At 40.6% G+C, this 23,694-nt stretch overlaps 1 protein-coding gene across 1 annotated transcript in view; it reads left to right on the top strand.

Moving 5' to 3' along the window:
* Positions 1–4,301: 4,301 nt before the first annotated feature.
* Positions 4,302–23,694, top strand: part of LOC109892074 (calcium-binding protein 7-like) — a 34,413-nt gene continuing 15,020 nt past the window's right edge. Inside the window, exon 1 of the mRNA XM_020484494.2 lies at positions 4,302–5,363. Within this exon, the coding sequence (XP_020340083.1) occupies positions 5,249–5,363 (115 nt within the window). The 5' untranslated portion in view covers positions 4,302–5,248. The remainder of the gene's footprint in view (positions 5,364–23,694) is intronic.

Below are 23,694 nucleotides of genomic sequence, written 5' to 3'. Positions count from 1 at the left end.
CCTGAAGAGTCTGTATTCTCATGGCTCAGCATGAGAATTCCTACAGAAGCTTACATTTCACATTTATGTCATTAAACTGGCTGCCTGTGTGATTTAATGACAGTTTGACAGTATAGACATAAACAACAACAATTAAAAATGTTTCTTTGGTCATGAAAAGCAGAAAGTTGTCTCTATCTAAAAAGTTTTGCGATGCTGACAGCACCCTCAAGATGTTTAATTATGAGCGCTGTGACAACCTACCCGGTGAGAAATAGTCCCACTCTCCCATACTAAAGTAAAGACTGAATGGGCAAGAAAAATAAGCACATCTCCTTGCTGATGATTGTTTGGTTTAGAGAATTGAGCTGAAAGCTCCGGATTTCATTCTCAGTGCATATCTGAGTCATTAAAGGGGTTATTTGATGTGCTGTGTACATACTGTATCATTAGTTCGTCTTAGAAAGACAGGTTCTGTAAGAGTATACGTTATTGTTCAGGTTGGACAAGAAATTATCATTTCAAAGTAGAACACCTATTTAAATAAAGTCCAAAATATATACAATTGTATCCAAACATCATTGTGCCTCATTCCTCTCAAGGCAAATCAAGAGCATACATAAGCTGGTTGTTTAGCATTTGTCACATTGATTACAAACATGGACTGTTTGTAGTTAATAGGCTGTTGTCCCAAACCACCTTACTCTGTGTTGAGATGTATAAGTACGGAGGTATAAGGTTTCTCTTCGCACTTAGCGAACAAATAACTTGATAATAACTACAGGTGAAACCCCTTGTCACCCCAAAATGTTATTGTTTGGTGAAATTAGGCAGAAGTAATAGAGTGCGCCACAGGAAAAGAACACCCTGGCATTCTTCCTTGGCAATGTTAGAGCAAGACATCCTGTGGGTTAACTGTTTAAAGTGGTGTTTAAACTGGTGATGATCACAAGATTCACCCAAGCAACAACCGTGAGTTAGAATTCTGTGTGTAAAGCGAGACAATAGTAATGGAAATTATACTGTAGCTTTTCATTATGCTTATTTAAGGAATGTTAATTATGCTGCTTAATGGTATCATAAATCTGAGGAACATTTGTTCAACACAAACAAATCAGAATCTAAATTAAATTCATTGGTGTCTAACCCAGCGCAATATCATGATTATTGCCCCATAGATATGCAAAAGTGCATTCGGGAAATCTAATTGGAATGATCAATTCAGATGATCTGCTCTCAAGTTATTAATGGTTTAATCCAGACTGAGGGAAAACAAAGACCAAAGCAAATAAAAGTCCAAAATACAAAAGTCTCTTAAATCTTCTCAAATAAAAACCACTTTCACTTTTTCTCTCTCACTTTTGTTGTAAACAAAAAGCTGATTCAGGATTGGATATCAGGATTATGTTACAACACAAAAGTAGTAGTAGTTTTGCCAGTCAACAAATTACTTCAAACAGGGCTGTATTTGGTCAGTCGTGTCACTTCTATGACAATGTTATGATAGTGCAGTGGAAGAGATTTTCTTGAATTGTGATTCAGACTGTGTATATATGATAAATATTACTCACTACAAGGGTACTGGCAGACCAATTCAAGATACGTTTTGTCACATGCTCTGCCATGGGATAAGCCTTGGGGGTGTGTTACTTGGATAATGGACCAGGTTTCATTTGGATCACATGCACGCTGACAGATAAGTGTACACTCTGGAATTGAGGGTCCTCCAGTCAATTACAGAAGAAATCAATATTGCCAATAGAATCGGCCATGAACCTGTTGCAATGCAGGTCCCGTTGATGAGATTTTGGGGGACTTCTTTCTGCTCTGCTAGTTTTACAGATTGCGTTTTTCATGGAGGGAAAATCTGTTCTAGTTTGTTTGTTTAACAGCTGATTTTTTTCTGGTTTTAACAAAATCTCATCAAATAGGTATTTTACAGGAATTTCTTCAACCTCCATCAATGAGCTATTTACCAAAACAACAGAGGTGTAAAGAAATTGAATGGAGTCCACATTGATTTATTTCTCTAATAGATATAGGCCATTCTTATTCACATCAGAGCATTTGTTGGTAACAACTGACGTAAATCTTTGTCGTCGGCTATGGGTGCGTGTGTGTGCTGAATAGTTAAATGTCAAACTTACAACCAATAGATTTTACCTAATAATTCCTATTAGTTTGTTGTGTGTTGTATATGATCTTATGTAATAAATGGGACATCTTAATCAATTTTCAAACTTCTTTAACCTACAGAAATCTTTTCCCCTGTGATAACTAGCATTTCCAGTACGAGCCACAGTGCATTTCAAACACTCAGTACAGAAGTTGGGTAGGTTGATAGCTTTAGGCAAAAGACATGAACAAACAAAATGGTTTCAAGCCATCAAATCCGATCCCTCATCTAGTGGTTGACTAAGAACATTTGTACTTAATCTGCCCTGCCAAGGCATAAAGATGAGGCTGAAATCCCTTAATGGAGGTTTTCTCCCAGCACAGAATGTTTTATATCTAATATGTTCACTCTGAAACAGCCATAAGCAAACCAAATGAATAAGTAGCACTAGAGGTTATTTTGAATGGGGTTATTTCTGTTGTTTTAACACGACTCTACATAATTTCACTGTGACCTCTATCACACTATTGAAGTTCTGACACTATTAAAATTGATACTGACAAGTTTTAGGGGATCTAAGTTCATTGGTTTACTCTTACAAAGAGGGACAGAGTGTTATGTTTCACCTGTGTGTAGTACAAGCAAGGAAATAAATGAAAATAGCAGAAAGTGGTTATATCGACAGATTCTTTCACGTCTTGGTCTCTAACTATGGTCTGAGACCATTAAAGATTTTACATGAACAAAAGATGAACCCATGCTGGCTGATGGATAAAAGCATTCTAGACGTCAAATGCTGTATAGATGTCTGACCTTCTAGTACTGCCCCCGTGCACAAGGGTTTGTATGCTGTTGAGGGGCACCTTTTCTGGTTTGCCCTAAACCTACTCCCTCCCTCACACATAGACACGCACAAACATACAGACGCAAAAAAGCTCATGCAGTGTGGTGCCCACACAGTGAATAAACAACAGGTTTTCAGCATATTTTATCCTAGCAGGGCAGCTGTGACATTGAGAATCAATACATATTTAAAGGTGATGCACTCACTCACCAAACATGCAAGGATGCCTTTGTAAACAAGACACGTACTGTGCAGTGTGGGGGCATTTTGGATGTGATTATCAAACCATGGCTTTCTCAGGGCATTGTGTTAGAAAATCATTAAAGCTGAGCCTGTCTTTCTGGGTTTGAGAGGATGACTCAGGGTCTGAACCATCACATCCATTGTACTGTGGATCGGTTTGGAATGAGAGGTGCCTGTTATTCAACTTTCATAAAGCCTGCTGCTGTCAGAGCCCAGGCAGTGCTCAGACAGAGGCTCAGGGAGGGGCCCAGGTGCAGCAGAGGGAGACAATCCCCCAGCATCCAGAGAGGAATAGACCTGTCAGCCAAACCAGCACTAAAACAGCCCAGAGAAACCATTCAGAGCCCTCACCACAGGATTCTCATTCAACTATGTGAAGAATCCTGACACACAGCCAACAAACAAGTAGTACATAAAAATAAATACACACACATACACTGAAATTGTGAATAATTCTAGTTTCATCTACAGACTTGAGTGATATGCTTCATTGAGTGATGTTTAATTGAAATCACATATTGAAGAACTCCATAAGGAAATGATAGAGGCGTTTGGCGCCACGACGTCAGACTGACATGAGGAAGAGTAGGCAGTAAAGTGCATGAACGTTAGAACGCGCTGTCCTTGGTGCTGGAATCGTATTACGGCGCGCAGCGTTGACCTTCCCACCACAGTAGCTATCGTCCAAAAAGGTCAAACTGAAAATCACCTGTTGTTCCACGGGATCAGCTCTTGCACATTTCAAGTAAAAACATATATATATATATATATATATATATATATATACATATATTACCATATACAGATTTAGCATAAAACTATATATTTATATGGATATACTATAATATTATTTCTCTATCTCTACGTCCATCTATTCATTTACCATTACGTGCCCTAGTACAATATACAGTGACCATCATGTTCAAGCATCACTAAATAGTAAAAAGAGTCAGTCATCAATGTCAACCATGAGAGACACGTTTTGTGTTCAATAAGATAATATATAAAGTCTACCGTGAAAGGGGAGGTGGATGGGGTTGTCATCACTAGAAACCGTGGGGAGCTTGGATTGAGCGAACCCAAATGAGACAACAGTGTGCAGAGCAGACTGCTCAAGGATCAACCTACACACGGAGTGTTTCTCCATCAGAATAAAGAGACAGTGGGTCGACCAGGAAATCCACTTACTATTGAATACCATGACAACTCTTGTTTTTAGTTTTGCTGTTATTTAGTTTGTCTATTTTTGCCGCCAAAAAAAACGTTTCACTGAGAACCTTACCGATGAAAATCTGTTCAATAAGCTACTGGCTGCAGCTGTTTTTGGCTAATGGTTATTTACAGTTGTATCGACTGGTCTCAAGAAGTGAAGATAAAGGAACAGGAGAGGAACGTGTGAGGAAACGGAAGGCATTAGCCTACCTTGATCTATGATTTAACACAAAAATATGTGCATGCTAGCTAATCCTATCAAACAAGAAATAGAAGTCTTTAGTCTCACAATTATGTAATGGCGTGCATTTTAAAGCGGGTGCATACTTCATCTGCGCTCGACTCGGATTTGTAATTCACAAGTTGTGTTTTTATGTATAGTTTTTTCGTATCATTATTTTATTCCCAGATATGCGGAATATTATATGTGGTTTCAAACAGGAGGTTTTGGTGTAACACAGATATTCGCTATGCTTAGGTGGATCATTATTTGAGACAATAACATAGATATAATTACACCTGATAATAAAGTTTCAGCACTATATGTAGCACTTATATCCTTTGGTAATTGTATTGCAGAGTTGGCGTGACATATATACACAAGAATTCTTGTTGTATAGCCAGCCATTACATGCATGAAGCCAAAGGCAGAGACACCTGCCACTTTGTCGGGGACTACACGTGCTTCGATTCCGCTACTGTTTTCTCAACAGGCTACACCAAAAAACAGAAAATATCAAGTGACATAACCTGAACAGATTTTTGTTCTCCAAAGTGGACTATAGTAAAGTTTTGTTCAGCAAACAGTGTGCTATAGCCTATGAAGATCGCGACACAGATTTTCCCTCGCAGAAATGCCAGTGCGAATGCCAGTGCGAACCACCAGGTTGATGTACAGGGGAATTTGCACTATTCCAGATATCCTGTCATACCGGGCCCCCATTAACCTGCCTGAGGATGAGGTGGAAGGTGAGTCATGATTGTTATATCTACAGATGTAGGATCTTAATTTGATCACGCTTTTGTTGTTGAGAATTTTCCTGCACAGCAGGAAATACAAACCTATAGTGTATTTGAGGCTTAAAAATGCTTATGAAGTTTGTAATTTCCACTTTGAAATTTCAGACTTGACTTGCACTTGTAAAAAAATGATCAACCCCTACAAAAATGTCCATTATTGTATCAACAAAAAATGTATCAACCCCTAAAAACATGTCCATCAACTATAATAATTTATATTGCTGTTGCTGCTGTAGAAAACTGTCTCAAATTAAAATCTTACATTGTATTGTTTCATGTCTTGCCTAAATCCATTCTGCATGTGGCGGATCAATCCAGCCAGGGTAAGAGAATGACCTTAGACTTGACCATAAAATGAGTCACATAAAATGAGTCAGCAAGTTGGAGAGCGCCTCACAGGGGCTAAATGTTTGACATCAGAATGGTCTCAAGAAAGAGCAGTAATTACAACGTAAATGTACTCACATTTTTGGGTCTGCCGTAATATTCTCTATTTTGGTGATAAAGCCAGAGAAGCCGGTGTTTGAAGGATATATTGGCACGGGTGTTGTTAGGTCCGAGATGAATTTGAACGCCGGCAAACCGTGCCAATATATCCTCCAAACACCGGCTTCGAGGGAATTATACCTTTCATACAATGGGTTACCAACATATTTAAATAATGATTGACATATTTTCATTAAAAGCTTAATTTTGATGAATTTATTCATACAATTTCATCTTTCCACAAGATAAAGTCCCGACACAAATCTAGGGTTGCTAGAGACGCGACAGTCATTCAGTCTATTTGTTCAGTATCTATGGATGTGACCCAGTCGTTAGTTCTAAATGTTCCATTGCCATACTGGCTGGCAACGTTCTTATCCCTTGCTTGCTAGCTAGCCAACTATAATAACAACAAACTAGCCGCATTTGCATTTGTTTAAGCTGTATTCTAGTGACATTTATTTGGATACATCCATAACAATGAGCTAATTTCAAGGCCTACCTTCAAATTCAGTGCCTCTGCTTGACATCATGGGAAAATCAAAAGAAATCAGCCAAGACCTCAGAAAAAAATGTAGACCTCCACAGGTCTGGTTCATCATTGGGAGCAATTTCCAAACGCCTGAAGGTATCACGTTCATCTGTACAAACAATAGTATGCAAGTATAAACACCATGGGACCACACAGCGTCATACCGCTCAGGAAGAATATGCGTTCTGTCTCCTAGAGATGAACGCACTTTGGTGCAAAAAGTGCAAATCAATCCCAGAACAACAGCAAAGGACCTTGTGAAGATGCTGGAGGAAACAGGTACAAAAGTATCTATATCCACAGTAAAACGAGTCCTATATCAACTTAACCTGAAAGGCCGCTCAGCAAGGAAGAAGCCACTGCTCCAAAACTGTCATAAAACATCCAGACTACGGTTTGCAACTGCACATTTTTTTCACCTTTATTTAACCAGGTAGGCAAGTTGAGAACAAGTTCTCATTTACAATTGCAACCTGGCCAAGATAAAGAAAAGCAGTTCGACACATACAACACAGAGTTACACATGGAGTAAAACAAACATACAGTCAATAATACAGTAGAAAAATAAGTATATATACAATGTGAGCAAATGAGGTGAGATAAGGGAGGTAAAGGCAAAGAAGGCCATGGTGGCTAAGTAAATACAATATAGCAAGTGAAACACTGGAATGGTAGATTTGCAGTGGAAGAATGTGCAAAGTAGAGATAGAAATAATGGGGTGCAAAGGAGCAAAATAAATAAATAAATACAGTAGGGGAGGAGGTAGTTGTTTGGGCTAAATTATAGATGGGCTATGTACAGGTGCAGTAATCTGTGAGCTGCTCTGACAGCTGGTGCTTAAAGCTAGTGAGGGAGATACTTTTTTCCAGTTTCAGAGATCTTTGCAGTTCGTTCCAGTCATTGGCAGCAGAGAACTGGAAGGAGAGGCGGCTAAAGGAAGAATTGGTTTTGGGGGTGACCAGAGAGATATACTGTACCTGCTGGAGCACGTGCTACAGGTGGGTGCTGCTATGGTGACCAGCGAGCTGAGATACGGGTGGACTTTACCTAGCAGGGTCTTGTAGATGACCTGGAGCCAGTGGGTTTGGCGACGAGTATGAAGCGAGGGCCAGCCAACGAAAGGTCGCAGTGGTGTGTAGTATATGGGGCTTTGGTGACAAAACGGATGGCACTGTGATAGACTGCATCCAATTTATTGAGTAGAGTATTGGAGGCTATTTTGTAAATGACATCGCCGAAGTCGAGGATCGGTAGGATGGTCAGTTTTACGAGGGTATGTTTGGCAGCATGAGTGAAGGAGTGGTGGGGTAGCCTAGTGGTCAGAGTGATGGACTTGTAACCGTAAAGGTTGCAAGTTCAAACCCCCAAGCTGACAAGGTACAAATCTGTCGTTCTGCCCCTGAATAGGCAGTTAACCCACTGTTCCTTGGCTGTCATTGAAAATAATAATTTGTTCTTAACTGACTTGCCTAAGTAAAAAAAGGAATATTTGTTTGCGAAATAGGAAGCCAATTCTAGATTTAACTTTGGATTGGAGATGTTTGATGTGAGTCTGGAAGAAGATTTTACAGTCTAACCAGACACCTAGGTATTTTTAGTTGTGTACATATTCTACGTCAGAACCGTCCAGAGTAGTGATGCTGGACGGGCGGGCAGGTGCAGGTTGCGATTGGTTGAAGAGCATGCATTTAGTTTTCCTTGTATTTAAGAGCAGTTGGAGGCCACGGAAGGAGATATCGTACATTTTGGAGAAATGTCTTCTGGTCTGATGAAACAAAATAGAACTGTTTGGCCAAAGAGAACATCATTATGTTTGGAGGAAAAGGGGGAGGCTTGCAAGCTGAAGAACACCATCCCAACCTTGAAGCACGGGGGTTGCAGCATCATGTTGTGGGTGTGCTTTGCTGCAGGACGGATTGGAGCACTTCACAATATAGATCATCACGAGGAAGAAAAATGAAGTGGATATATTGAAGCAACATCTCAAGACATCAGTCAGGAAGTAAAAAATTGGTCACAAATGGGTCTTCCAAATGGACAATGACCCCAAGCATACTTCCAAAGTTGTGGCAAAATGGCTTATGGACAACAAAGTCAGGGTATTGGAGTGGCCATCACAAAGCCCTGACCTCAATCCTATAGAAATTCTGTGGGCAGAACTGAAAAAGCATGTGCGAGCAAGGAGGCCTACAAACCTGACTCAGTTACACCAGCTCTGTCAGGAGGAATGGGCCAAAATTCACCCAATTTATTGTGGGAAGCTTGTGGAAGGCTACCGAAACATTTGACCCAAGTTAAACCATTTAAAGGCAATGCTACCAAATACTAACTGAGTGTATGTAAACTTCGGACCCACTGAGAATGTGATGAAAGAAATAAAAGCTGAAATAAATCATTCTCTCTACTATTATTTTGACATTTCACATTCTTAAAATAAAGTAGTGATTCTAACTGATCTAAAACATGGAATTGTTACTAGGATAAAATGTCAGGGATTGTTAAAAACGGAGTTTAAATGTATTTGGCTAAGCTGTATGTAAACTTCCAACTTCAACTGTATATCCGTAGAAATGATGCCAGTTGATTCATGATTTCGACTGGCTGAGAAATGCTGCCTGCCTGTCTGTCTTGTCCCGACTCCCGATTATAATGGGACAGCAGGAGATCAAATTTGAATATTGAATCAATGTTGCCAAAGTCTGAGAGACAGACAGCAAGGTTTTTGCAAATCTCTGCTGTTGAAAACAAAATGTTAGTCTAAAAGAAATGTGAGATAATGTCTAGATGCTTTTTATAGTGGAGCTCAAGTATATACATTTCCTGGCTGGGCTGATGAGACAGTGTATTGCATTGAGTGGATTGCACAGAGTAAATAGGCATTTTAACATCATAGATTTAGCCGGTGGCAACTTGTGGAAACGACACCAGCTGGAATGCGGTTTTAATAACCAATCAGTATTCAAGATTAGACCCAACCGTTGTATAACATATGTTCTTGACCCATTAATTTGTACATAAAACAACTTACATGTGCACAACTGTTAAAATTGGGGGATCAAAGTAGTGTAACGTTTCACCACATTGGGTTGCGAGACATCAGTGGGCACCAAATGTAACGGCGTTCTTCGTTTGTCGAAAGAGAGTCGGACCGAAATGCAGCGTGGTGGTTACTCATGTCTTTAATGAAGAAAAAAGTGACGATACATGAAATAACTAATAAATACAAAAACAACAAACGGAACGTGAAACCTAAATACAGCCTATCTGGTGAAACTACACAGAGACAGGAACAATCACCCACGAAAGACAAAGCGAAACTCAGGCTACCTAAATACGGTTCCCAATCAGAGGAAACGAGAATCACCTGACTGCTGATTGAGAACCGCCTCAGGCAGCCAAGCCTATACAACACCTCTAATCAGCCGCGATCGCAAATACTACAAACCCCAATACGAAATACAATAACGTAAACCCCTGTCACACCCTGGCCTGACCAAATATATAACGAAAACACAAAACACAATGACCAAGGCGTGACACCAAAGTGTTGTTATTGTTGTTAATAATGATCCTGTTTTGATGGTAGTTCCACCATTAGCAAAATAACTGAAATCCTGATCATTTAAATCCTTCATCCTGCAGCATGTGACAGACAAAGAGAATGGGTGCTAGTATGCATGCAAATCTGAATGTGTGCTATGAATATTATTATTCTAAGGCTTGCAGGCCTGGAAAAACATGCTGAATATAGCTAGACAATATTTGTTTGAATGTTGCTTGAATGCTCCTAGACAATATTTGTTTGAATGTTGCTATAATGTTGCTAGACAATATTCGTTTGAATGTTGCTAGATAATATTTGTTTCACTGTTGCTTTGAGTGTTGCTAGACAATATTTGTTTGAATATTGCTTGAATGTTGCTAGACAATATTCAGGTTTTTGTACTTCCATTTTTTGTTGTATTCGTTGTCTGATACTTTATTCCTGTATTTAATTATACTTCAATTGACTTCATGCAATCCTGTTTCACAGAAGCCTTGTTGGACCTACATGTCCCAAATATTAGTTATGTCAAGCAGTTAATGAGATCTCTCTCTCTCTCTCTCTCTCTCTCTCTCTCTCTCTCTCTCTCTCTCTCTCTCTCTCTCTCTCTCTCTCTCTCTCTCTCTCTCTCTCTCTCTCTCTCTCTCTCTCTCTCTCTCTCTCTCTCTCTCTCTCTCTCTCTCTCTCTCTCTCTCTCTCTCTCTCTCTCTCTCTCTCTCTCTCTCTCTCTCTCTCTCTCTCTCTCTCTCTCTCTCTCTCTCTCTCTCTCTCTCACTCTCTCTCACTCTCTCGCACTCTCTCGCACTCTCTCGCACTCTCAATATTCCTTCTTTATTAATCTATCTTGCCAAACATGGGCGATTCAGACTGCCTGTGAGTAAAGATGTGTATACAGATATATCTCTCACAGCAATCACTCAATTCACTCCATTATTCTGATTCATATGTATTGAAGCCCCTGCATATTGCTTACTGCAAGCTATTTCCTATACAGGCCACCCAGCATCCACAGACGGTATCTATCTGTTTACTCTAATAACTTTTCTGATTTAATTCAGTAAAGTTATGACTTATCATCAACAGAGTAGCTGCGGATCTTACTATTCGGGACCCTTCGCCCTGACAGCTAAAGTTCCCGAAGCTTCTGCACATGTTTGGGATTCTATTTACGCACAGTCTCTGCTCTATTCGTAGAGAACAAGTGACTCTGGCGAATGGTGCTCATTTAATAAAGTTATATCAAAGCTGAATCAATTTCTGCAAGATCACATAATGATAGTATTTTACATAAAATAACAGAATATAATAGCATAGTCTAACATCACTGTAAAACAATAAAACACCACCTAATTTCTTATGAGATTACAGCATGATGGTCAAATTTTTCTCTCATGTAGCCGAAACTCAACAGCCATGCCACTAGGCAAAATATGTGCTTTGAAACAAAACACAGGTAGGCTATGCTACAGTTTATTAACACCATCTGCCCTAAAATTCAGTCACTTGACACAATTCAAAACAACAAAGTAGGCTGCTTCGAAACAACACTATATAACTCAACAAGATCTAAATGCATATCCCCATGAAACTGATTGAGATAAAATGGTTGGTATGCAGATGCTGCATGGACGTCTCACCGGTTAAACCTGAAGAATTAGCATTCAGGATTGACAGTGAGAAATGTGAAGGGAGGGTGACCACAAAAATGTGTGCATAAAGTAGAGTTAAAGAAACATGCGCAAAACGTGATTCGGATCTTCAGCTCCGGAACGGGATAAAGGGGAGCGGGACAGAGCGGTTACCTATGGATCGCAAACCACTGCCTATCATTAATGCGTTGGTGCTGCAGGGAGGGGACATATAGAATCAGGAGAAAGAGGATATCACCAAGTGTAACTGTGTAGCAGGATAAATCCAAAAATGTCACCAGAATTTCCTAGGAAATGCAATCAGATTTTCCTGAGAGCATGTACTGTAGCTAAAACAAGCCGACGTGTTCAAAATGTGCCACTACCTAAACGTACAAATGACCTTGACTAACCTGTATCCCCGCGTATTGACTCGGTACCGGTACTCCCTGTATATGGCCTCTTTATTGTTATTTATTGTGTTACTTTTGAGAGTTTTTTACTTTAGTTTATTTGGTAAATGTTGTCTTAACTCTTTCTTGACCTGCATTGTTGATTAAGGGCTTGAAAGTAAGTATTTCACTGTTGTATTCGGGGCATGTGACAAATAAAGTTGGATTTGATTTGAATATAATCTGTGTATGTCTGTTTTTTCCCATTTTGAAACACAGAAAACCAAGTACTTAGAATCCAAATAGAAGAAAACTATTTTTGCCAATGATTTACTTCTTCACACTTCCAGAAAACAACAGTCATTATTATACAATGCATGTCCATTCTGACGTTAGAGGGAGGGTCCTCTAACCCTGAAGTAAAGGAAATGGTGCATTTCGGTCCATTTGTGTGCACTGTGTACATGGTATGGCATTGGAACTCTCAATATGTGATGACTGCTGATGATGAGCATGACTCCCAGCTGCCAATTAAAAGTGAAAATATGAATGTCATTGACTGTTTTTATGAAGGTTGATGATTGACAGCAGGCGATGGTATGGGGCAGGGAGGAGTGTCTACTACTTGGAAGGACCAGATAACAATGAGAGGAGCTGCATTGTGAAATCTGAAAACAAGTGGTTCATGGAGATTTGAAATTGAACTAAATACATAGGAATTAAAACAATCAACAAAAGAATAAAAACCTTAGAGAAGAGTTAAGGATTGATCGGCATTGACACATCACTGTTCTAGTTGACCTTCGTTTGGCTATAGAGGTTGCAAATCATAGAGAACCTATGGGTTTGGGTAATATAGAACCTAGTCTTGCACAGGATATTTGGTCCTGGGTGGCGAGATTATAGAACCCAAATATAAATATAGAACCAAATATAAACTTGAGACAATGCTTTGTCTACTACTCCAGGAAGAATGGACTGTGGAGTTGAGTTCATAAGGGATGTTTTCATTTTGAAAAGCCAAATTCTAAAGTTCACATAGGTGCATCTCAGCAGACGGATCATTAAAGAGATCTGGCCTTGGGTAAAAAACTCAACCCTGCCAGAATATTGCAGCCTTCCTCCTGTCTGAAAGGGCAATTTGGTGGTTCCTGCAATGACAAGATACACATTAATTAGAATAAATGTGTTTTCATAAGTTTCCTGGAAGTTAACAATGGAGATTTTGTTGTAACAAAAAAGAGATGAAAATCAGATCAGTCTTTTATGCTGATAATGAAATCCCTATTTTCTGTTCCTGCTCTTGGTTAGACACCCTGGCCTCAGATCTGGCCAAACTGTCTCGCCCTAAAATTCCATCATCGCTTTGAGCAATTCATTTGCTGTCAAACAGCTGTACATTTTTTGGTCCTGAATATGAAACTGGTATACTTTTTTATTCATCACAATTTTCTTTCCCAATTTTGGTCTAAATGTTACTTCAGACAAGTTCCCTACTTTTTCCCCCTTCCACTGGCTTCTTCCATTTTTGCGGTAATGCTGCAATTAGTTGGTTGTAATTTTGAGTAGAGCAGACATTTCCATATGTTTTTGTTAGCTGCATGTGTGACCTAATTCCACAGTCCTATTTATCAAATTCAAATATTGTTTCTCACATGCACCAAATACTTTATCTTGAAATGCCTACTTACAAACCTAACCAACAATGCAGTTTTAAGAAAATAGAGTTAAGAAAATATTTACTAAATAAACTAAAGTAAAAAAGAAAATAAATAACACAATAAAATAACAATAATGAGGCTATATACAGGGGGTACCGGTACCGAGTCAATGTGCGGGGGTACAGGTTAGTCGGGGTAATTTGTACATCTAGGTAGGGGTAAAATGACTATGCATACTGTAGATAATAAACAGCAAGTAGCAGCAGTGTAAAAACAAAGGGAGTGGGGGTGTCAATGCAAATAGTCTGGGTGGCCATTTGATTAATTGTTCAGCAGTTTTATGGCTTGGGGGTAGAAGCTGTTAAGGAGCCTTTTGGACCTAGACTTGGCGCTCCGGTACCGCTTGCCGTGCGGTAGCAGAGAGAACAGTCTGTGACTGTTTCTTCCTCTCACACCTCTTGACAGTTTAATACTTTCTGTGAAGTACCCATTATTTACTATTTTTACACCTACGGCTGCTATACTTTAACCTATTGTATAAGAGATTCACCAAAATGTAAATATTCCAGGCATTTATATATAAATCTCAATCGTACTTTATCAAACGTATTTTCAAAGTCCGCTAAGAATACCAGGCCTGTTTTTCCAGATTTTTCATAGCATTCTATTGTTTTCAGTACTTGTCTTATATTATATCCAATGTACTGTATCGTCCATGTAAAAAACCTGTCTGATTAGGATGAATAATATCCGACAATACTTTTAAATTCTATGCGCTATGCACTTTTCTATCATTTTTTACATCACAACACTGAAGTGTAAGGGGACTCCGATTTTTTTAAATGGATGGGATTTTTATATTTACCACTTGGGTCCTTGTTGCAGTAATAATGAAATCAGACCTTCTTGTTCAGTATCTGATAATCTACCATTTTGATAGGAGTAGTTAAAAACATGCTAATAACAGTCTTCTGAGTACATCAAAAAAGGTTTGGTATACCTCAACTGGTATGCCATCCAGCCCTGGAGTTTCCCCAGACTATAATATATTACACTTGATCTTTCTTGAATAAGTTCTTCCATTTCTTTTTTTCCCCCCTCTAACGTATTCTGTGCCTCTATGGTACTGTTTTGGTTAGTATCTATCTGTACTGTTAGTCCCTCTATTTCCTTTCTTAATATGAATTATTTTGACTTAAATTGCTTTTGTTTTAAAGATGAGTATTGAATTGCATGGCCTCTAAAGGCACATTTAAAAGTGTCCCATACAGTAAGGGGATCTGCTGTACCTACAATATATTATGTCAGAAAAAGCCAGTTATAAATTCTTCTGTCCTGGTTAAAAACAAGCTGTCATCCAATAGGCCTTGATAAAGTACCCAATATCCTCGCTCACTTGGAAATTCTGTAAGATAAATGTATATGCCAAATATTTGATGGTCCGACTGCATTCTGTCTCCTGTCAACACTTTTTAAAACTTTTGGTGCCAGCGAAAATGACATAAGTATTCAATACTACTAACTTGATTGAGCCTCCACCATTTATATCTCACTAGTTCAGGATATTTAACCCGCCATATATCCACTAGTTCCATTATATCAATGATATTCATGATTTATGTAAGTGCAGAAGGGTGATAGTTTGTAGTGTGATGAGGTTAAAAACCTCTTAAGGATCTCTACAGATCGGTGTCCCACCCTCTGGACGGTTGAGCTAATGTGTGCTAATGTGATTAGCATGACGTTGTAAGTAACAAGAACATTTCCCAGAACATAGACATATCTTATATGGGCAGAAAGTTTCAATTCTTGTTAATCTAACTGCACTGTCAAATTTACAGTAGCTATTACAGTGAAAGAATACCAGGCTATTGTTTGAGGAGAGTGCACAGTTATGAACTTGAAACGTTATTAAATAACCAATTAGGCACATTTGGGCAGTATTGATGCAGAATTTTGAACAGAAATACAATGGTTCATTGGATCAGTCCAAAACTTTTCGCATACACTGCTGCCATCTAGTGGTCAAAATCTAAATTGCGCCTGGGCTGGAATAATACATTCTGGCTATAATTGACAGCATGGCCAAATGTTGATTGTTTATCATTTTAAACATTTGGCCGGAAATTGCCTGATATGTAATTATTAAAAGTAGGGGGGTAGCCTTAACAGGTTAATCCCAGATTTGGGACCACACAGCCATTGTCACTGATTCCTTCCAAACCACTCGTTGAATTTGGGATTTCCAACATGTTGTGTCATATTTATGTCCAATGGCCTATCAGCACCGATATGTTTTAACTATCATTTTTCTTCCTTATTTTTCTTCATATAACAAGGATGTTAAAGGATTTGCAAGTAGATTGTCAACTTGATTCATGATGATGACTGCTAGCTAAGATTGTGAAAGTATGATGTTGACATGATCGGTTCAATCAAAGTGATTTGACATCATTTTATCTGTGGCCAATGATCTTGAGCCTTCTTGGATGGGCACTTCATCAGCAGCAGCTGATGGGATAGAATTTTCAATGTCTCCTCTTACACTTGGCAGTGACGTAATGTTCCCATGAGTGACAGAACACTGAGCCAATCATGGCGCAACACTCCGTATTTTCTGCTGGCTTTCCCAACCACCACAGAAAGCACTGACCTAGGCTGAAATACCTGCATTTTGGAGCTGACTTTCTCAAAAAAACAAAGAAAATACCATGTTTGTATGTGGGTTATTAACTCAATGATACTGTATATATTATTTTACATTGTTTGCAAACTGATATGTGCCACTTATTAATGCCACAATAACATGCAAAACAGGCCAGACCCCCCCAAAAAACAAAACAAAAAAGTATTTTATTTATTTATTATTTGCTAAAAACCTGCCCTGAAAGACGGGTGCCACTGCTTGTAGGCTTGATAAATTATTATATATACAGGGCCTTCGGAACGTATTCAGACCCCTTGACTTTTTCCACATTTTGTTACGTTACAGACTTATTCTAAAATGTATTAAATAAAGAAAAAATCCTCAGCAATCTCCACACAATACCCCATAATGACAAAGCGAAAACATGTTTTTAGAAGTGTTTCCAATTGTATTAAACATAAAAAACATAAATAACTTATTCACATAAGTATTCTGACCCTTTGCTATGACACACAATTGACGTCAGGTGCATCCTGTTTCCATTGATCATCCTTGAGATGTTTCTACAACTTGATTGGAGTCCACCTGTATAGATTAATGAGCTTTAAAGATTCAAATAATCCATCTTGGACACCCGAGTGTCGCAGCGGTCTAATTCACTCCGTCACAGCTCTAGAGGCGTCACTAGAGACCCGGGTTCGATTCCGTCTGTATCACAACCAGCAGGTTCAGGAATCCCATAGGGCGGTGCACAATTGGCCCAGAGTTTGGTTGGGGAGGCTTTACTTGGCTCATCGCGTTTTAGCGACTCCTTGTGGCGGGCCGGGCGCCTGCAGGCTGATCTTGGTCGTCAGTTGAACGGTGTTTCCTCCGACACATTGGTGCGGCTGGCTTCCGCGTTATGAAGCACGGTTTGGCGGGTCATGTTTGGGAGGACGCTTAACTCGACCTTCGCCTCCCGAGCCCGAAAAAGGGGTAAAATACAAAAATATATATAAAGAAAATCCATCTACCTTGCGGATCTGTTTGAACAATTTGCACATTGGGATCAAATTGATTGTAAATTCATATCTTCACCCCTTTTGCCCATGGAAGAGGTATATTTCATCCCACCAGTCCATTCTACACACAACCTATTCTAAAATAGTTGAATGAGTTTCCTGTAAACAATGGATATTATATTCATTCTCTTTTAGCCATGTAAATACCGATAGTCTTTTCTTATTATCTGCAAAGCTATTATAATTATAACGGGCTATACTTATTTCACCCTAATGAGATACAAGTTTAAATTCTATTTATCATAATATATGTTTGTAAACTTACCATTAAAAAGTAACATAATGATTGGTTGCCCATATAGATATACCATTGTATTTGCGCTGCTGAAACCTCCCGCCATCCCAAGTTGGATTGTCGTCCCACTGGGAGACCAACCCTGTCAACTTGTATCCTAGGGCCTTTGAGAGATTGGGACCCATCCTTTAAAAAGAGCACATAGCGCCACCCACAGAATAGAAGCAGATTAACTGCCCAAAACATTTCCAACACCCTCACCTCGATTGTATTGTATACCGTTATTTTAAAAAGTATTTATATAGAAAAAAAAATTGCAAATCTAAATTCATTTCCAAAATTGGCGAATAATATGGGTAATAATGTTGGCAATTCATACGAAGGATTGTTACCTATAACCAGGATTGGCATTAAAAGAATAGCATTTTTGGCAAGCAATTATTGATTTGGCCATGTTCTGTCATAATCTCCACCCGGGACAGCCAGAAGCCACCCCTCAGAGCCTGGTTCCACATTAGGTTTTTTCCTAGGTTCCACACACACACACACACACACACACACACACACACACACACACACACACACACACACACACACACACACACACACCACCCTTCCCCTTCAAACAACCACAAGCTCAGATGTGAGCCCAACTCACGAGAAGGCTTAATGTGCGAATGCATATACAGTTGTAGCTGTTTGAGAAGGCACGCAAAATTGAGCAAGAATGGGGAGATATGATTAACCAATGTCAAGCCTGAGCTGATGGTGCTCAGATACACCCCCCTACCCTGAAATACACTACCCTGAAACACATACACACTGGTCCCCCGTTGTGACCATTTTACCAAGCATCTCTGTGCAGTCAGAACTGTTGATTATTTTGTCACACCAGGGCCACAATAATTTGCCCCCTCTCTGATTGTGACCCCCTCCCCATGGGTTATTGCAGCTAGTGTAGCCAGTACCGCTACTACCTGTGTGGAGGCATCCCACCGGAATCCCCACCAGCTAGGTACAAGGTCATCAAGGTTCTCATTAGCAGCTTTGGCTTTATTGGAGTCCGAGGCTGCCAGGCAGACTACTTTAGTGGGTCTCTGACTGCGTTTATCTTTCTGTCTTGGCTGCATATAGGCTACTTGCAGTAGGCCTATAAAACAGATAAGGATTTCTCCTTAGTGTGTGGGTCACTCAGGTGGGTGTCTAGGGTACAGGGTCGGGGACTGCTCCGTCATGATAAGAAAATAAATAAATAAACTATATTTATAATCTATTTTAAAATGTATATCCCATATCTGCACAAAATTTAAAGCTCTCTCTGTCACTACTCCTGCTCGCAGACACACATGGGCTCTGGCATTTGCAACAATTTTCCTTTTTCACTCACTTAACTCCAGACTTTTCCAAAAACATATACCGCATAAACATATACTCCATCTTCCATCACAATACACCCGCCCATACCCACATACTGTGCCTTCTATGTCCTCTGTTAGCTGTGTTTTTAAAAAATCTCTACCATGTTGATTCCTACCTAATTTTGGGCTTTTAAATACTTTTGTGTTCCAGTTCATTATATTTGAAATATGTATTTTTTCAATAATTATCCTTTCTTCTAATGCTGTTTTTTAAAATCTTTTTATAAATAATATGAATACAAAGTCAAATACAAATTATTTTACAACATGCTATCTTGAATGATAGTGTATTTGTAGTTTATTTCTTTATCAATTGTTGTATTTTCTTGTTTTCCTTTTTTTCCTTGATTACAATCCCTACAATGGATAGTAATGGACGTTCCATTATTCAACTCCTCTTTTCGAACTTTGTATTATTTGGAATAGCCATGGAGTAGTCTTGGTGTCTCGGAACAATTGGTTATCAATGTACAGTTTATCGGCTACGTGAGCTACACATTTCCCTATAAGTCTATTCACCTTGAATACTGGGTACAGAACTTTGCACCGTTCTGCACCATTACAATTTTCGTGCCAGTGAGTTTTTTTGCCCAGGCTTTTAACCATTATTTTATCTTTGTCAACGATTGGGCGCTCATATTGTTGTCCTCTCTATCCGGAACGGTGTACGCGTTCAAAACAAGTTTGCAGTCAGAGTGCAGTCAGAGTGCAGTACACTGCAGTATAAATGCAGTCAGAGTGCAGTCAGAGTGCAGTACACTGCAGTATAAATGCAGTCAGAGTGCAGTCAGAGTGCAGTACACTGCAGTATAAATGCAGTCAGAGTGCAGTCAGAGTGCAGTACACTGCAGTATAAATGCAGTCAGAGTGCAGTCAGAGTGCAGTACACTGCAGTATAAATGCAGTTAGAGTGCAGTCTAACTTCAGTGTGCTGCAAATATTGCATCCAAATAACAAAGTTTTCTTTACTGCAGTAATTTTGCAGTATAACTGCAGTTAGAGTGCAGTAGAACTGTGCAGTTATTCAGTGCAGTTATTCTGCAATTACTGCGTCCAAAACACTACAGTCGACTGCAGTTACTGCAATTTTACTGCAGTTTTAAAACTGCAAAGGCTTGATTTTGTCAACAGTATCGCATGGGATCTGTAGCGCTTCAAGGAGGAATTCTTCCCCATAGTTTCAGGATCTTACACACTCATTTTCTTTAAGCACCAGATTTTCTCTCATGGATCTAGTCTGTATTCCATGTAAGGCTTCTCTTAGAAACATGTTCTCCTTTTTAAGTTCATTAACATCAGATTCAATAGTATTGACTGTACCTTTTAGCTTGTTTGTTTCTTTCTCCATTGTCGCAGCTTTTTCGTCACTCGTTCTCCTTTGTGTTTTTACTGACAAGTTCAAATACTCCCAATTTATAATTTCTTGATTTTAGCAGGTTGGTTTTCACTCTTACCATACCAGGTGGTGAAAAGCAGGTGGTGTCTGTCGAAGAATCGCGTTGTTTTCTCTTGGAGTTTGGTTCTTAATTTTTTCCCTGGTTCCTCTTTGACATGTTTTGATCTCGACTGCATGTAACGAATACGCTGGGAGTCCAAAAGCAGGTGCAGAAGGTGAGTTTAATACGGAACTGATACAAAAGAAGAAACATGGGAAGCGTACTGAACGTGAGAGACAACCAATAACGCCTAAGGACTGATGGTTAGTAAACCGGCGACGTCAAGCACCGGGGTGGTGGAGCGGGAGTAGATGTGACAGTAACCCCACCCCCTGACCCGCGGCTCCAGCCGCAGGACAATGCTAGTCTGGGGGACGGCCCAGAGGGCGAGGGGTGGGCCGATCTGGATGGCAGGGTGGAAATCTCAAATTATGTTGGGATCTAGAATGTTGTCCACTGGAACCCAACACCGCTCTTCTGGACCGTACCACTCCCAGTCCACCAGGTACTGTAGTCGACCCCCACGATGTCGGGAGTCCAGGAGGGATCTGACGGCATAGGCAGGGCTTCCCTCAATGTCCAGTGGTGGCGAAGGGATATCGTGAGGGATGGCATCAGCCAGGGGACCAGGAACCACCGGCCATAAGAGGGACACATGGAAAGAGGGTGAGATCTGGTAGTCAGTGGGGAGCTGCAAACTGTATGTTACCTCATTGACCCTAAGGAGTACTTTGAACGAACCCACAAACTGGGGGCTCAGCTTCCGGCAGGGCAGGCGGAGTGGGAGGTTCCTGGTGGAGAGCCAGACACGATCACCAGGACGGAACACAGGAGCATCACTGTGGTGGCGGTCCGCCTCCTCCTTCTGTCGGCAGACTGCGCGTTGGAGCCTCATGTGTGCAGCGGTCCAAACCTCCTCTGCATGCGAACCACTCGTCTGCTGCTTCGGTCAGGCTCTGAATCCACGGGGCCAGGGCCGGCTGGTACCCCAGGACGCACTGGAAGGGAGACAGCCCAGTGGAGCAGTGACGAAGTGAGTTCTGGACGTACTGCGCCCAGGGAAGGAACCGGACCCACTCCCCCTGCTGGTCATCAAATCAAATCAAATCAAATGTATTTATATAGCCCTTCGTACATCAGCTGATATCTCAAAGTGCTGTACAGAAACCCAGCCTAAAACCCCAAACAGTAAGCAATACAGGTGTAGAAGCACGGTGGCTAGGAAAAACTCCCTAGAAAGGCCAAAACCTAGGAAGAAACCTAGAGAGGAACCAGGCTATGTGGGGTGGCCAGTCCTCTTCTGGCTGTGCCGGGTGGAGATTATAACAGAACATGGCCAAGATGTTCAAATGTTCATAAATGACCAGCATGGTCGAATAATAATAAGGCAGAACAGTTGAAACTGGAGCAGCAGCACGGCCAGGTGGAATGGGGACAGCAAGGAGTCATCATGTCAGGTAGTCCTGGGGCATGGTCCTAGGGCTCAGGTCCTCTGAGAGAGAGAAAGAAAGAGAGAAGGAGAGAATTAGAGAATGCACACTTAGATTCACACAGGACACCGAATAGGACAGGAGAAGTACTCCAGATATAACAAACTGACCCTAGCCCCCCAACACATAAACTACTGCAGCATAAATACTGGAGGCTGAGACAGGAGGGTCATGACAGTGACTCCTAAGGAATCTTCCCAGCTCCTGGTTGGTCCTCTCCACCTGGCCGTTGGACTGAGGCCGGTACCCGGATGTGAGGCTGACCGTGACCCCCAGTTTCTCCATGAAGGCTCTCCATACCCATGAATTGGGGGCCACGGTCGGAGATGGTGTCCTCCAGAAGGCCATAGTGCCAGAAAACCTGTTGGAACAATGCCTCAGCAATCTGGAAAGCGGTAGGAAGACCACAGAGAGGGATAAAATGGCAGGATTTGGAGAATCTGTCCACAACAACCATAAGAGTGGTGAAACCATCAGACGGGGAAGATCAGCAACAAAATCTATGGACAGATGTGACCAAGGCTGCTGTGGCACAGAAAGGGGAAGTAGTTTCCCTGCTGGAGATTTGGATTGGGTACATAGGGAGCATGAGTTGACATAGTGGGCGACGTCCTGCGCCAAGGTGGGTCACCAGTACTTCTCTGAGAGGGATTGGATAATGTGGGTGTCCAGCGGCGAGGGATGTCTGTGCCCAGGTCAACAGCCGATTTCTCACCCCCGTGGGGACATAGGTGCGTTCTGGAGGGCAGGTAGCAGAAGCAGTTTCCCTTTCCAGAGCCTGACGAGGGCCACATCTACATCCCAAAACATGGGAAGATATAAAACATCAAACATGGGAAGCGTACTGAACGTGAGAGATAATAACACCTAAAGACTGATGACAAATGAGGGCTAAATAAAGGGGGAGTAATCAGGGTATTGATAAAGTCCAGTTGTGCCTAATGATGGTGCGCTGGTGTGCGTAATGAGAGTTGCCAGGTGTGTGGAATGATGGGTTGCTAGGACCGGTGGTTAGTAAACCGGCGACGTTGAGCGCCTAAGCGTTGGAGCGGGAGTAGACGTGACACTGCGTTCGTAATATTTATAAATGAACTTCTCTGTCCTTATAAGTTTTTTAGGGTTATTATCCAGTTTGAATGTTATTGCCCACGAGCAAATGGATCAGTTTTAAATATGTGGTCAGGTGTAGTGCTACTATTTGGTCCGTTTTAGAGATAATGAATATTGCAATTTCTCATGAGGCATTCTGCACCTCCATCTTCAGTCCGCCATCTGCTAAATAGTTAACCAAATAGATAGCCGGACAATCTCTAATTTCTTTTATTGTTTGCCTTATAAAGTAATTGACTTTTGGCTGGGTGACTGGTTTCTGGGACTGATTACACTGTAATACTTTTTTTAAATTTTTATTTCACCTTTATTTAACCAGGTAGGCTAGTTGAGAACAAGTTCTCATTTGCAACTGCGACCTGGCCAAGATAAAGCATAGCAGTGTGAGCATACAACAAAGAGTTACACATGGAGTAAACAATTAACAAGTCAATAACACAGTAGAAAACAAAGGGGGGGTCTATATACAATGTGTGCAAAAGGCATGAGGAGGTAGGCAAATAATTACAATTTTGCAGATTAACACTGGAGTGATAAAAGATCAGATGGTCATGTACAGGTAGAGATATTGGTGTGCAGAAGAGCAGAAAAGTAAATAAATAAAAACAGTATGGGGATGAGGTAGGTGAAAAGGGTGGG

The sequence above is a fragment of the Oncorhynchus kisutch genome, linkage group LG6 (genome assembly GCF_002021735.2).
Source record: "Oncorhynchus kisutch isolate 150728-3 linkage group LG6, Okis_V2, whole genome shotgun sequence".
NCBI classification, from domain to species: domain Eukaryota; kingdom Metazoa; phylum Chordata; class Actinopteri; order Salmoniformes; family Salmonidae; genus Oncorhynchus; species Oncorhynchus kisutch.
This window is presented reverse-complemented; position numbering and strand designations above follow the sequence as displayed.